This window comes from Megalops cyprinoides, chromosome 4 (assembly GCF_013368585.1).
Source record: "Megalops cyprinoides isolate fMegCyp1 chromosome 4, fMegCyp1.pri, whole genome shotgun sequence".
Lineage (NCBI taxonomy): Eukaryota > Metazoa > Chordata > Actinopteri > Elopiformes > Megalopidae > Megalops > Megalops cyprinoides.
In genome coordinates, this window is record NC_050586.1 from 8,026,390 (window position 1) to 8,043,020 (window position 16,631).

A 16,631-nucleotide genomic window follows, 5' to 3' on the forward strand; every position below is an offset into this window, starting at 1 on the left:
CCCTATCTTTAGCTCTGAGTGAGTGCTTCAAACCGCGCTCTTAATCACTGAGAAAAGGGGTACATACGCCCTCTATGAGGACAGCAGCCCAGAACTTTTTCCCCTGCTCACAAGGAGGGGGAGCTGATGGGCAGCTGTGAGCTCTGTGAGTGCTGTGTGTTTTGTGAGTGTTGTGGCTGTAGCGCTGTTCCGTTACATCTGTTGCATTTGGGTCTCATTTTCTTCCTGGCCTCAGTAAAGAGCAGAGGTTAAATATAAACGGATTCATACGTTTGCTCACACGCATGTATGCCTGATGCCCCTGCGTGCTCATACATGCATGCACAAACCCACGAAAACACGTGCAAACACACACACACACACACACACAGACAATGAAAGCTCCCCACATTTAAATAGCTTATGGGTTACAGAGCTGTCAGAAGTAAGAAGGAAACAAAGAAAGCCAGCTGAGAGTATGAGGTGACTTCCTGCTGTGAAATGCCTTGGTCCTCATCACTAAAAACTGCATGTAACTCCCTGTTGCCATTTCAGGTCCAGTTTCAAGCACTTGCCATCCTGACTAATTACATTACATTATATTACATTACTACAGTATCATTCGGCAGACACTCTTATCCAGAGCGACTAACATAGGTTACAGTTTTATCCATTTTTACAGCTGGATATTTCTTGAGGCAATTGTGAGTGAAATACCTTTCTCAAGGGTACAACAGCAGTGCCCCAGTAGGGAATCGAACCAGCAACCTTTGGGTTACTAGCCCCGCTCCTTTCCACTATGCTACACTGCTGCCCCCACGGCTGACTCATTGAATTCTGCCTGCTGATAAGGCAATTTTAAATTTAGTTGTTATACATTTTGTCTCACATGATATGTATGCACACCAGTTATTTTTCCATTTTAAGAGTACATTAATATTTCATATTTTTATCATCAAACTCTGAGTAGGAGATGAGGAGACTAGGCTTCAAAACAACTAATTGGTCATAAAGAAAGTTTAATTTTTTTCTTAAAATGTAAAAAAAAATAAAAATACAGTGTTTGTGTGCCTTTGTGAAAGACAACACATAATACCACTAAAAGGCATGGTTTACTTCAGAGGGTACTTTCAAGTACCCTCTGACCTATAAGCTGACTCAAGCTTTTCCTGTCCTTCTGACAAAGTCAGCCACAATACATGTTTGTCATTTCTATATCTGTAACTGTGTACAACTAATGAGAACAAAAAATAGTACCTTTTATACCTGGAAACTGTTGCCATTGTTCAAGCCACCTCTTACAGGAAAGTTTCAGCTGGTGGAGATGTACAAAAACATATTTAACCCTTCTGGTGTGATTAACTGTTTGAGTTACACTCATTGCGTACAATGCAATGATATTCCTACTAACATTAAAAAAGGGGCTACAGCAGTGTAGAATAGTGGTAAGGAGCAGGGCTCATAACAAAAGGTTACTGGTTTGATTCCCTGCTGGGACACTGCTGCTGTACCCTTCTGCAAGGTACCCTAACCCTAACCCTAACCCTACAATTGCCTCATTAAATATCGAGCTGTATAAATGATTAACATGTACAAATCACATGCTAAATGCACATGCACATTTAGTAATATAATGTAATTAATAAAATTACACATCTTAATAATTTTCCTCATAAATGTAACTGACACGGTATGAATAAATACTCTGAGTGTTCATGGTGTACTGTCTCACCTGGTGTCCACATGGACACAAACACACACACACACACACACACACACACACACAAACAAAACACTCAGTGTCCTCCTTGTTCTGTCAAGACACAATGCTTGTGTGGGTTCCACTGCTGGTGCAACATTCATCTGGAAGACTGAGTGCTTCCACAGTCCCTTATTAAGCAAGAAATGGTAGTTACATTAATAAAAGTATCTTTAGTTTCAAGTTAAATATGAGGCTTAAGATTCAAACATTCAGCGTAGTCAGTCCTCGTCAGTGAAGTGGTGTTATCTTACCTTTATGCATCTAACACTAATCTGTCACCTGCAGATCTGAAGCTTTGTTTTTAAGATGCAGTGTGAAATTAGAGTGCATTGCACTTCTATCAAAATGCATGCTAACAATGAAACAGTCACATTGCCTTACAGTCTCACATTCTGTTATCTCTGGCTATATTGTCTACATTACATGCTTGGAGGGTAGCAACAGCCCAATACCGACTGGGGATACTTTGGCCTGTCTGTCTCTGACATCACACTTCCCTTTCTCTTCTCTCCTGGCAGCGGATAAACCTTTCCACTGAGTTTATCAGTGTCTGTCTCCCCACATGTCTGCAGAGTACCCCCCCCCCCTCACCCCCAACCCCACCCCACCGAACGAGACAAATATTGACTTGTGCTCGGGGCGAAACGCTAGCAATTGTCCTGGGATTAGTGTCCTCCCCCCGCAGATTATGTCCAACAGAGCTCATTACTGCCGAATCAAAGCGCTCTTGAAAAGAGGCACACACAGGTAATGGCCCTGTATTCATTCAGCAATCAGGTGTTTGCTTGCAAATTGCTCACTGAACAAATGTTCTGCTCTGCTGCATCTCTGGTCCAGAGGAAAGAAAGGAAAAAAAAAAACACTGTCCATTAACTGGAGGGGGCTGCCTGTGAACTTGTAGGATTAGAAGGAGGGGGCGAGGGGGGGATGGCTCAGGTCGGCCCCTTCTGTCACCGAGACAGACGAATCAGCAAACAGTCCCAATGAGCAAAAACAAAAGAGGGACCGTTGGGATGTCAGCGAGGCGATCAGGCCCGGGCTGACTGATCTCACTGCACAGGCCAAGAGCGCTGGGGGCTGAATATTTCACGCTTGCAGTCAGTGAGCTGGGGGGAGAAGCCTCTCATAACAAATGCACGCTCATCTTCTTCATTTATAAAAGTTATGTAAAATGTTACGGGACTGCAGTCACACGGGCCTCCCTGACTTTGGCACTTGCACGTGCTAGAACATCCTTTTGGGAACCCCATTTCCCCAGAACATTAACAGGTTGCACCATGCCGCTGCTGGGAAGTCTGGGCCGGGACGTGTTTTTTTGGCGGGGTGTGAGGATATTTATTTTCCAATGCGAGGGGCTTACTTATGTGATGTCATGCCTGCCGGCTTCCCCTCTCTTCCCACTGCGCTGCTCTTTGAACCTCCGCTCGCATTTGGAAGGGGTGTTTAAGTCGGGAACAAAAACATAGCTGCGTGTACAAATAAAACACACCCCCCCCACCCCCTTCCCTGAACCTCGACACCTCCTTGTGGTTTAATTTTAATGAAGTCTGTGTGCCGTCCTAAGAGAAGATTTCACCCACCTCCCCTCCAATGTAACATGTCGGCGAGGATGCTTTGCCACACGTTTGCGTGGGCTAATGAAGCCACAGATGTTTACGAGCTCAAAGAGAACATTTTGTGCCTTGCATTATTGCTGGGCCACAGCATCAGAAATCGCACTCATGTGTCAGACAGCCACATTACGGCCAGGCCAAAAGGAGCAGATTAAATGCAGACTCCCAAGAGGAGACTGTGCTGAGGAGCTGAGGCAACTACACATGCGAGCGTTCACTCTGTGTGTATGTGTGTGTGTGTGTGTGTGTGTGTGTGTGTGTGTGTGTGTGTGTGTGTGTTTGAGCCTGGCCTGAGACCACTGACCAAACTCACAGAGGCATTCAACCGCAGTTTAAAACAAAATTGCACAACCAAATGCAAAAACAGCAGGTTTATTTTATAAAACACATTTTTTTATTTACAAAACAATGCAATAAGTGTATCATACAGTAGTTAGTTACAGACATGTCATAAATGAAACACGAGTAATTCATGAAATTCCTGCCCCCCACCCCTCTTCCTCATACAAACAAACAAACACGCACACACACACCTTCAGTAACCTCAGTGCCCAGTATCCCCACTGCCGGGACGGCCGCCTCTTAACAGAGAGACCACCCCTACCCCCTTCCCTCCCTCCCACCTCCCCGAAAACATTTGTCAGCTGCCATCTGCCTGTCTGCCCCCTGTCTCCTCCTTCAAACTATTTATCAAGCTGCAACACCTTTACTCCACTTACACTCCAGCTCCCCCCCCCCCCCAACCCCACAGCGCCCTGCCCCGGCAGTGACAAAACACAGATAAGTTTTACATTTTCATTACAAGCGCAAGCTGAGATATGGGTGCACAGGCTTCTTTTCCCCTTTAAATTTCTTCTTTAAACAAGTGCTAAAAAAATTACTAGATCGACAACAACAACACGATAAAGAAAGTATGAAAATACTGTACATTTTATCTTTGCCAGTGTAATTAAAGGTGGAACAAGCTACATGTTCATGTGCCGCCAAAAAACCCCCCTTTCCACCCCGAAACCCCCCCCCCCACCCCACCACACCCCGCCTGCCCCTGCAGTTTCACCACTGTCCGTCTTTTAAAACATCTGAAGAGAGAAGCAAGGAAATAAAAGTCCTTTCTTTCAAGGAAAAAAAAATTGTTTACCTCTGTCAAAAAGGTATGCACAGCTATCAGCAGCTATGGGCTCAGCCAGCTGGCCCCAGCTCTTGGAACGTGAGGAGAAAGGGGGGAGAAAGGGGGGGGTCACCTCAAGAGGGTCCGAGCATTGAGGGAGTGTAGGGGTCTCCAGCACGGTGCGTCCCCCAGGCTAACCCCAACGCTCCCCCACCCCCTCTCCCCATTAGCATCAGTTGCATTGTTAATGGGACGTTTGCACACCTATCTACACACATGCAAAAAATTTCAGCTCAGTTCATTTCACCTCACGGGTCCTTAAGTTGCTGTCTTCCATCTCCACACATGTAAAAAAAAAAAAAAAAAGTCCCTTCAAAAGTCCCTCCTTTACCTGACGGAAGGTGGGCGGCAGCCTGGGTCGAGCTTGCGGGGGGCCACCCCTTCTTGCCCTCCCCACGCTGCCCCCCCTCACACCTTGGTGGCCAGCGACTGCACCTCGGACTTCTGCGTCTGGGCGCTGAGGGTGGAGGACATGGAGCTCATCTGGCCGTGCATGGCCTTCTTCAGGTTGAGCAGGCAGAGGCACTGGGAGCGGAAGCGCAGGTCGAAGAAGGCGTAGAGGAAGGGGTTGAGGCAGCTGTTGACGTAGGCCAGGCAGGTGGCGTAGGGGTGGGCCAGGAGCAGGAAGCGCAGGAAGTCGCAGGTGCTGGGCGCCAGGTCCAGGTAGGAGAGGGCGTCCATGCTCTTCAGCACGTGGAAGGGCGTCCAGCAGATTGCGAAGACCACCACCAGGGTGGTGATGATCTTCAGCAGACGCCGCTTCTTCTGGTCCTCCTTGCGCAGGTTGTTGAAGTGGCGGGTGACGGTGCAGCCGATGAAGCAGTAGAAGACGGTCATGGCCAGGAAGGGCAGCAGGAAGCCCAGTGCCGAGGAGGAGAGGCTGAGCCCGGCGATCCACAGCGACTCGTGCTGCTGGCTGGGCGACACCAGGCTGAAGTCCATGCCGCAGGTGGTGCGGTTGCTGTTGGGGTCCTGCACGGTGGTGCGGAACAGCAGCGTGGGCACGGCCAGCAGGCAGGACAGCAGCCAGATGGCGCCCAGCGAGGCCAGCATGGTGCTGCGGGACCGCAGCCGGCTGCTGGACAGGGAGTGAACGATGGCCAGGTAGCGGTCGAAGCTCAGGCAGGTGAGGCAGAAGACGCTGGCGTACATGTTGACCAGCACCACGTAGCTGCTCACCTTGCACAGGGCCGCGCCGAAGGGCCAGTGGTAGCCCAGCGCCGTGTAGACTGCCCACAGTGGCAGCGTCACCACGAAGGTCAGGTCGGCCAGGGCCAGGTTGCCGATGTAGACGTCGGCTGCCCGGCGCTTGGATTTGGACTTCCAGACGGTGAAGATGACCACGCCGTTGCCCGAGAGACCCAGGATGAAGATGAGCATGTACAGCACCGGGATGAGGGAGTAGGAGGGCTCCCACTCGGAATAGTCACACATGGTATCGTTGTCATCATAGTAGTCATTGGCATCATATTCCTCAATGGAATCCATGCTGGAAGCTGACTTTTCTTGAATTTGGAAAAACAATGGAATAAAAAAAATTTAAATCCACTTCTCCAGTGCAATGTTTTTTCTCCTCCAGTCCAATGCAACGTAGCTTGCCCAGACCAAGCAAACCAAGCGAGACCGTAAAAACTAAATTTAATATAAACGGGAGCACGCAAAAAAATTCATAACCCTCCTGCCGCTGAACCGCAGACACGGGCAGCTCACCAACTACTGCGCGCGTCTGTCTGAGTTTATGGCGCAGGACAGTCTGCCTTTTTAAACTCGCAGTCCTCCACACCCCCTTTTCCCCTCCCAGGACCAGTCCCCCCTCCCCCATCAATCACCTCCTCTAACCCACGCCCCATTTCTCTCTCTCTCTCACACCACAAATTTACACATCCAAACTCCCCTGCTTTTTCTGTCAGATCGTTGAACTCTTATTTTGTGATAGGGGAAAAAAAATTATGGGTCCCCAAAGATTCGATCGAGCCACCCCCGCAAGTTTTATTTTATTGTTTAAATAAACATGATTAGCCGATGAATCATCTAACCCTGTCAACACCTTGTGTATTAACTGTTTTTTGTAGAAAACTTGTAGAAATGTCAGTATTTAGGATAGAAGGATAACACGTATGTTTACATGATTTACACGACTTTCAAAATAGCACACTGGACCCTGTCGAGATGGATTACATCATGAGAGATGTTTTGTCTCACTTTCAACAGTAATATGTAAGATAATAGTTCTTTTGAAGTTCGGAGTGAACTAATGTCAGAGAAATATTTTAAACACGATGCTGTCCCGCTGATATGTGTCTGAATGAACGATCTCCGTTTTTACAGCCGTGTCAAAGACCCCCAAAAACTTAAACAAATGGCATCTAATTCGGGTTTTACCTAAATCGCTTGGTTTTGCCGAAAAGGCACTGCAGGCAAGCAAATTGTGTAGCCTTCCGGTGCCTAATTTCTGTCCTCACAGGAAGTCTCCCTAACTCGTCACGGCTACTTCAAAATATTTAAACGGTGAAATTTATTTGGACCACATATTATGGTTATTTTTCATACAGCTACAAGCCCGGACAAGCATGCGGCTGATTTGCAGACCCGACAGACCCTCCGGACGTAAATTATAATGTTAAAGCAATGGCGCTAACTGTCGCTGCTTCGTGAGTCCACATACCTGCCCGACTCAAACATTGCAACTGTAAGTGATATTACATCAATTTAAATACTGTTACCCCCCCTAGAGAAGCATATAAAATATGTTTTAAGACTGCCGCTCATGGAAACACATTAAACAATTTAAAGCTGAATAAAAACATACCTACATTTACGAATGAGCACAACCCCTTGTCATAATTCATGTGGTAATGCAATTTAATTTTCGGACAAAAAACATATATATCAAAATTCCCTAAGGATAACACGGGCACACATATACGATAAATGATATATGGTAGATTTCATAGTGAAAACTGTAATCAAACACAATTAAGAAAACATGAACTTTATGCAGTGTATTTTACACGTGAGTCGAGATGTTGGTCATTGTACACCATGTTATAAAATCATTTTATTGAGAGATATCAGAATGGAAAAATCAACAGCTCGGACAACGATAAATATAATTTGTTTTAGGTCAACTGAATTTTAATGTAGCGAAAACTGTTTCTAGTCAATTATTTTTTTTTAGCGTGTTCCAATAAAAGGTATTTGTCGTTGATGCAAATATATTCTGATGAATACATATACTATATACAACTTTAGTTTATACTTGTCATAAATATACTTTGCACTAATGAACTGAAAACTAGCAGACAAGACATCGAGTGTTAGCAAATTATCGCACCTGGAGATTAAAATCCCTGTAAAAAGAAAAACAAAGGGAAGCGTCACTTTTGATTTTAACAATCAATTACTGCATCTTTGATCGTTCATTAAGGTAGTTATGTACTTGTACTTGCATCGTTGGCTTTAAAGTGCAATTAAAATACTCATTTAGTGGGGTTTCAGAGCCTCCAAAAGCCTGAATCATGGTGACTATATATATGTATATATATATATATATATATATATATATATATATATATATATATATATATATATATATGTAATACATTTCAACAATTTCTTAGGTAAAGAGCCAAGGAAAACATCCTGTCCAAGATGAAATATATGTTGAGCTAACCGAAGAGAACATAGTGTAATTTTTTTTCACAAACTACTTTTATAAAGCTGATTATCGCCGTCGCTTAATACTCTCCATAATTACTTTTAAAAGATAAACTTTTATTTACCTCAGTTAATCAAGTAGTTAAAGACCGTTTGATGTTGCTGTCTCCCCCCCCTCGACTACATCGGGGTTAATGTCCTGCAGCGCAGACAGCGACCCACGCATTGTAACCCGACATCGGGGCAGCGCTCGCGGGAGGGGGCGCTGTGGCGAGATTTATGCCGCTTCAACGCCATCTGTCCGGCAGTAGAAAACTGTGCAGCAGAAAATTGATTAAAAGGCCATTCCATAATATTAACAGTCAGCAATTTCCCAAAAGTTTCTAGTGGTAATTTCTTTCAGCATTTTTAAGATAAATGATAGATGTTTTTTTCCACAAAGGATAGAAACAAACTGAAACAAAGAGAAGGAGTGACCACTGACTTCGTATAGGGCTGGTGTTATACAGTGCGATACGTGAATCAGTGCAATATGTCATTATTGTTTTATTAGCAGGTCATTCAGTGCGTGTAATGAGTATATATAAGAGAGGGACAGGTATCCGCCTGGGGGTGGTAATGAATGGGCTTAGCTTGCCCTTGCTGCCCTGTGCTGTTGCTGTTGGCTGCTGTTGGTCAATATCGGAGCCCAATAATGTGCTAAGCAGATCTCGCGTTGCTCGGTGAAAAACAAAGCCTTCCTTCCTGCCTAAATTGGAGGCCGGCGGAGCGCCAGCAGGACGTCCTGCCTCCCAGAGGAGCCCTCAGACCCGTGTGGGGGACGTCCTCTGACGACACCAAAACTTTTGGGGTCCCTGGATGAGTGCAGAGTCGGGGTACTGGTGGCACTGTCGGTGTTAGGGGGGGGTGTGGGAGCCAGTGCTTGGCACAGGAGGCTGTGCTGTGCGCATTTCTTGATTGATTAATAATAATTGTATACTTTATTGATCCCCATGGGGAAATTTGTCCTCTGCATTTAACCCATCCTATACACCGTGAGCAGTGAGCACACACACAACAGGAGCCCACTAGGAGCACACACACTAGTAGTGAGCGCACACACACACACATTAGGAGCTAGGAGCAGTGGGCAGCCGCAGTGCGGCGCCCGGGGACCAACTCCAGTTCTTTTGCCAGTGCCTTGATCAAGGGCACTGACAGGAGTATTAATCCTAACATGCATGTCTTTTGATGGTGGGAGGAAACTGGAGTGCCTGGCAGAAACCCACACAAACACAGAGAGAACATGCAAACTCCACACAGACAGGACCTGGGACAGCTGGGATTCGAACCCAGGACCTTGTTGATGTGAGGCAACAGTGCTAACCACTGAGTCACCATTGATTCCAGCTCTACCTGGCCTGCCTTCGTTCAGAGACACCTGACAGACATCGGTTTCAGTCCAAAGCATTACGGTAATGGCCTAGGCTAATGCCCCATGTCTTGCCCTAGGGTCAAACTCTGCAAATCAACATACCACGCAGGAGCAAGAGATAAAGACACTCCCTAGATGAAGATCAGGTCAATCCAGTGGTTTGCATCGCAGGCAAATCGGCCGTTGACTTGTGTGGCCAGTTCCCATTCACCAACCGCCCCGTGCTTTGTAAAAAAAGGGGTGTGCGTCAGCATCACAATATCAGAGTCATACCTTTGTGAGATCAGTGTCGGGGGGTTTGGGGGGGGCAATTATCAGTGACACAGGCTCCACCGAACCCCATCCCCCTAAATCCCAAAGAAAAGAGGGCACAGAGAGAGAGAAGGGGGGGGGGCGGGTCTGCGTACAAAGGGACAGACTGAAGGCTATGCGGACACAGACGGTCGGGCTCACTCTGCACCCCAATCCATCGCTCAGCGGCGGGGTACCAGTGGCGCCTCGGGGCCGCCCTGTGCAGACAAAACTACCATTCAGCCCCCGGCCGAGTATCCCAGCACCCCCCCCCCGGCCTACAGGTTTGACGTTACTTGTTTTTCCCTGCAGGGCTGTGCATTCAGTAGCTGTCAAGCAGGAAAAGCTGGCAGGTTGAATTAAACAACGCTCCCTCTTGCTTTACGATTAAAAACTACAACATTTATTTTTAAAGTTTATTTATTTTTATAGTTTGGGTTACATTTGTGAGAGAATGTGCCCGGCTAACAGAGAACCCCCAGGTCTGACCGGCTCTCTGCCCCTCCCACACACACCCTCTGCTGACACACACAGAAATGAAGAAAATACTGCACAGATGTATGCATGGATAGACACACATACACGTACAAACAGCCAATGAAACAGACATCACACATGAATACATACAGACACATGCAGACACACACATAAATGAGCAGGAGCACACACACACACCTACACACACACACACACACACACACACACACACACCTAGGCTCCACATCTATCTCTCTCCCCAGGGGAGAGGATTGCCTGCCTGCTGCTTCCTGCCCCAGAAATCCGTTAGATAAATAAATAGTCAAATTTAAAAAACAAATCGGGGCAGATAAGAGACAGATGGTCAGATCAGCCAGACATCTGAGAGACATCTTTTCTCAAAAGACTCCCACTTTGGAGCTCACATATACTTTAAATTCACAGCAAAGTGCTACATGGACTTACAAAACTGCCTCATGGCACAGCATGGGTTAATTTCATAGTGCTCTGCAGGATAATTAGTCCTGCAGGGCCTTTTTTGTAAGGGTGTATCTGTTCTGCTGTTTGGTTCAGTTGCTACAGTGTCATTTTGTTAGATAGGTTTTTATGACACTAATGAGCGTTTGACATCAGGTTGATGCTATAAACCTGCGAAACGGGGGAACGAAATGTTTTTTTTCTCTCTCCCTTTTTGGCGTTGTTTTGCTCTGGAGGGTGGAGTTTACGGCTGGACCACACATGTGAGAGCAGGTTTATTCATGACCCTAAAGCAGCTGTGTATCCTTTTGATCTGGCGTTAGACGAGCCCGCTGCAGTGGCGGAGTGCGAGGGAGGGTCCTACAGAAAGGTCCCGCTTCGACATCCCAGCCTGCTTTGCGGCTGGACCCTCTGAGGAGAGAAGCAGAGGAGCCGGGGGGGGGGGGGGGGTTCTGGGATCTTGAGGGATCTGCGCCGGGCCCCATTCCTCATTTTGACACTTTTTAGCAGCATGTTAACTGCGCTTTTATACATCAACGCGGCCGGGCATCGGCCTTTGTTTTCCTTACTGTAGTAAATTAAAATTGGAGGTTGTCCAAAGTTCAGGCTCACCATTACTTTGGAAAAGCTCTGGTGTTGAGCCCCTTGCGGCACGCCAATCCGCGAGGTTCTGGCCCGCTCCCATAGCGCGACGGAATGTGACCCGGCGGGGAAAATGACAGATCTGAGGCATGCCGGACTGCGGACCGTGGCTGCACGGCGAGGGGGGGGATACGAACAATGCATCCACGCTCTGTAACGTGGGTTATTTTTAACGGCTGACCCGACCCCCGCGCTGCCATTGTGCTGGTGGCTGAGATGACAGCTCTTATCCCCCCCACACCCGGGTTCACGTCGTCCCTGTGGTCCCGTTTTACAATGGAGGCTGGGAGGCACTGTGGGTTCAGACAGGGCTGTGGCACACATAGGGTTACATCACCACTCTGTGTGGCACAACTGTGAAAACGCTCCAATGGGAGAGGAGTAAAACTGAGGGTCAGCTGATTCAACAGACCGGGACAGTGCTACAATATCAGTGCTCCAGCACAGAAATTATTGCATAAAGCACAGTGATTTTAATCTTAACATTATATTATACAGTAAACATACTATTTGCTATATAATTTGTGATGCTATTATTATATGAAAAATATATTGTTACTCAGATGTGTGTATGCAGGGCCACATTGAAGAAAGTATACCTTTACGTAAAATACAAATGCCAAGTCCTTGGCAGTCCACGTTGGTTCCTCACATTGTTTAGACTTCAGTTTGATTTGTGTGACTGTGCCTCAAAAACAGTGTAATTTTATTACTTGTCCTGTATGTGTGTGTCAGGATCTGATGGTTCCCACAACAGAAAGGGACAGGCGATGCGAGACGTGTTTTACATTTATAGGGTATTTTTTTACTGACACGTCGCAGCAATAGAACATTGCTCACAAGCCTCGTCAGGCCTTGTGCAAACAGCTGGTCACAAGTTCATCAAATGAAGCCTCATAAAACCGCTGGAGTGACACACAGACACATGCACACACAGGCACACACACACACACACAGACACACACACAGACGCAGCGTTATTTCTGAGAGGTGGCAGAGGAGAGGGTAGGTGATAAGGGGTGAAACGGCCTGCAGGCTGTTTGAAGTGTAAAGATGTCAGAGAGCAGCTTCGTTGCTCTGACTGATTTGATTTGCAGGTCGGGGTGCCCCGATCTGATCCCTCAAACACACGACTCCGAGCCTAGGGACATGGCGCGAGGCGGCTGAGGTCACAGCCCGGCGTTATCTGAAAGCCCCTGAGAGCAGGTCAGCGGTGAGGTGAGACGGTGGCACAGGGGTGACCGTCAAATGCCTGTCTGATTCTGTGGAAAGTGGAGAGAGTTCCGTGCAGAATGCCTGCAGCTAATTCCATCTGTATGTGCACCTCACTAAACCCAAATGCCTCCAGGGAAAGACATGGATATGTGGAATATATGGAATATATTGAATATTTGGAGTGTATATAAAGTGCCTTGCAAAAGTACTCGGACCCTTGACCAAGTTTGCTGAATTACATACTTCACCTTTTTATTTTTCTTTAAAATATTTTCAAAAATAAAACCAATGTCACCTTAAAATAATTAACTTTGAGGTTCAGTGTTTTTAAATAAAATACCATGGAAAATTAAATTTCAACGTGTTGTTTCTAATTCACTAAAATGTGAGAATTTGACAAGGGTCTGAATACTTTAGCAAGGCTCTGTATACAGTTTCTGCAGTTGTCCATAGCTTATTTGGTCATACCATTCTGTATCTTTATCATTAACTTTTTTTTTTCTTGATGCTGTGGCTTCAAACATTTTTGGTCATGTAAACCATTCCTATTTTTCCTCTGACACTTAAAAGTACGGATGAAAGACCTCTTAGAAGCTGTGGCCTCTAAGGGGGGGCGGCGAATGTTCACCTCACTAGAGAAGACATGACACCATAAAGCCCACACAGACACACTCACTCAGCCCAATAAAGCCTGGGGATGGGGGGGCCGGGGGGGGTCTCCTCCAGGCCTGCTGTCTGCTGTAAACGGGGGCCGTCCTGACGATTGGCACAAGGCCGCTAAGCGCCGGGGCCACCGTGTCGGACGAGGTCACACCTCCGTGCCCCCCCGCCACGCGCTCCTCACAGACCTGTGAGGAGACGGTCCCTGCGTAGCGGGAGAGACGGAGGCACTCAACCGTGGAAGATTTGGGCGAGGGGGGTTTGGGGGGGGGGTTGTCCCTGGTGTCTCTCCGGCCTCCCTCGCTGGCTCTTCCATGTTTGTGCACTGATGATTCTTCTGTGTGTGATCATTGTGTTTCCACACCAACAGATGCTTATCACAGTGTTTTTTTTGCTTAAATAGGCCACATTCCATCATAGTCAGTGGTGTTTTCCTCACCACCCCCACTGACGCCACATGGCTTTTTCCCAGCTGTGTGATTGGCCAGTTTGTTTTTACTTCTGTCACTTGACAACTCCTAGCCTGGTAGGCTTAAAATCAATTATTACTCATGGTCCAACACAAAGTCCTGGCCTGATATTGTTTGTGTTACACTCTCTGGCATTAGGAAAAAAGTCATTGCCCTCCTAAACAGACTGTCTCAGAATAAAAAAGAATAAAGGAGGACAAACAATGTAAGCTATGTCACTCTGAGTAAGAATATCTGCTGTGCAAAATGTTATGTAATTCAGAATGATGTCAATTGTCACAGGTGTCGTCACTCCTGATGTGTGAACTGTGTGCACCCCTAAATTAACATCTGACAGGACATTGAAATGCTCATGTGGATGCATTAACTGAGATTTCCGCTCCAGTGGAGCCCGCAGTCCTCTGTGGCACCCAAGAGACATGATAGCATGCACCTTCAATAAATATCTGAGTGCATACGGTGAAGTCCAGAAAGCAGTTCTAAGCTTGTAGCACTTCTTGCGAGGTCCTTGTTGTTTCTGATCTGGGGAACGGACTGAGGTTTTGCCAATGCAGCTTGCTAAAGAAAGGGGTCAAGGTGTGTGGCTTCCTGGGATGGAGACCTCTGCTAATTAGGTGGATGAAGTCAGTGGTTATAGAAAATCCCTATCCTGTTCCCAGACCTGTCCTGCTCTGACCCCGGTGCACGCCGCTGTGGGGTGTGGAGAGCTGCGCACAGTTATTAAAAAGCTCGCCTCCTGATAAGATTAGCCCATTGTTTTCTCGCTGGGCTCGCTCACTGCGGGCCACTTAAACACATTTCCTGGGCGACGCTCCAGCTTACACATGGGATTTTTTCGCCTTTTGTGCTGCGGTGAGGTAAAAAGAAAGGAAACGTGCGTCTCCGCGGCAGGCAGGAAGAGAGGTTGGGACATTTGACACTGCTGCACAGGGTTTGCTATAAAACGTTCAGCTCTCAGTGCAAAGGGTAATAGGTAAGCAAAATATGCATGATAGATAACCTTGAATGTAGCATAGTGGTAAGGAGCAAGACTTGTAACCGAAAGGTTGCCGGTTCAGTTCCCTGCTGGGGCACTGCTGCTGTATCCTTGAGCAAGGTATTTAACTCATTGCCTCAGTAAATATCCAGCCGTATGGACGGCTAACATGTAAACTGTAACCTATGTAAATAGCTCTGGATAAGAGTGTCTGCTAAATGCCAATAATGTAATGTGCAGAAGGCAACAGAATATGCAATGCAGTAGATATAGTGCTCAGATACATCTGTCATATTTCACTGGAAATTTGCACAAACTTTCCATTGTTCATACTTCATAAAAATTGTGTCACATTGATATCCAACCCCATTTCTTCAGCCATTTACATGGACAGGGAAAATATATTTATAATTTTATGAGAAATGACAAACCTTACACATTCTGAGACCCCATCCCATTGCATGAAATGACTTGAGTAACTACAAAGACATTTTTTTCTAGAATTATTCAAAACAGAAGGTGTGAAGCACGCATTTCCCTCTTCATTTCTTGTGAAAATTGGGGCTCCACTGACTCATTTTTCATTCATATGCTCACTCATTCAGCAGCAGTTAACGATCTCCTATTCACATGAGCAACAGAAGCCCCCCGCCCTGTCCACGCCTCTGATTTTGACACACACAGGTGAAAGGGTCAACCCTGTCTGACGCTGTCTGTATTGTGGATTGCACTGACATGGACTTACGTCACAGAAATTCACGTTGTTTATTTACATGCATATTATATCAAACCTGACGCAAATTTTGTTTGATAGTTTGACAATGACACCCAATGACACTGAATAAACCTGTTCAGTGGCCCTTTCCTGGGAACCATGACAACCCCACTTGGCTGGGGCAATTCTGAGGACTGTGGGAGTAGCCCTCCTGTGGTAAATGCCCTCACTGAGCTGGAGTTTTCCTTCAACTATGCTTACAGCAATATCCAATGTTTCTGATTGCACTTTAAACATGCCACATTTTTTGGTAAACTGAGATAGTCCATAAGGTGCCCTCATCCATTTCTTATTACACTGCTACTTACCCATGTCCACAGCTGAACATTGAATTCAGAGGAACTGCACTGCTGAAGAGGACAACATGAGTGGCACAGCAGAGAATGGAACCTGCAACCTCCCAAGTCATAAGGCCTGTTCCCTGACCTCTTCCCTGATGGCCCGGACGGTGATGCTAACAACTGATGGCAGTTTAAAGTGCAATCCCTCGTGTGTGTGCCTCAGATGTGTTCAGATAGATGTGGCCTTTTATGGATGTCGTCTCGTCTATGTGTGGTGCTGTGGAGGAAGATCCTGGGGCACCATTCTCAGCTGTCTGTTAGCCTCTGTGTACCAGTGAGATTCAGGCCCTCAATCAGAGCTGAGGGCCAATGGCACTCCCCCAGAACAATAGGTGCTGGTGATTGGAACCCAAACAATGCCACTTCTGCTTCTCCCGACCGAAACGGACGGAGGCGAAAGAGGGAGATTTCATTATTGTTGTTGTTATTGCTGTCGCCATGGTGAGCATTAGCCTGTTTATTTATCTGTTTCTTATCTATCTTCCCAGCATGCAGCTGCCAAGAGAAGCAAAAAAAAGGAAACTCCGAGCAGCCGATCTCTCGTGCGCTCTCTCTCCTTCATGTTATTTCAAAGTTCCAGTCAGTCACACGTGGGTACCTGCACAGTACACCAGACTTAATTCCAATATTTGCCCGGCTATAGGCACGGATTTGGCAAAATCACAAGGTCCGGCCGCTCTCACGCGACCACTTTGTTTTTCAGTTTACTCACCG

The 16,631-nt window shown here is 46.7% G+C and overlaps 1 protein-coding gene across 1 annotated transcript; it reads right to left on the bottom strand.

Annotated features, from left to right (window-relative positions):
• Positions 1-4,398: 4,398 nt before the first annotated feature.
• On the bottom strand, positions 4,399-6,219 carry LOC118777150 (apelin receptor A). Its single transcript, XM_036527909.1, has one exon. The coding sequence runs from the start codon at positions 6,008-6,010 to the stop codon at positions 4,931-4,933; it is 1,080 nt and encodes a 359-aa protein (XP_036383802.1). The 5' UTR covers positions 6,011-6,219; the 3' UTR covers positions 4,399-4,930.
• Positions 6,220-16,631: the final 10,412 nt, after the last annotated feature.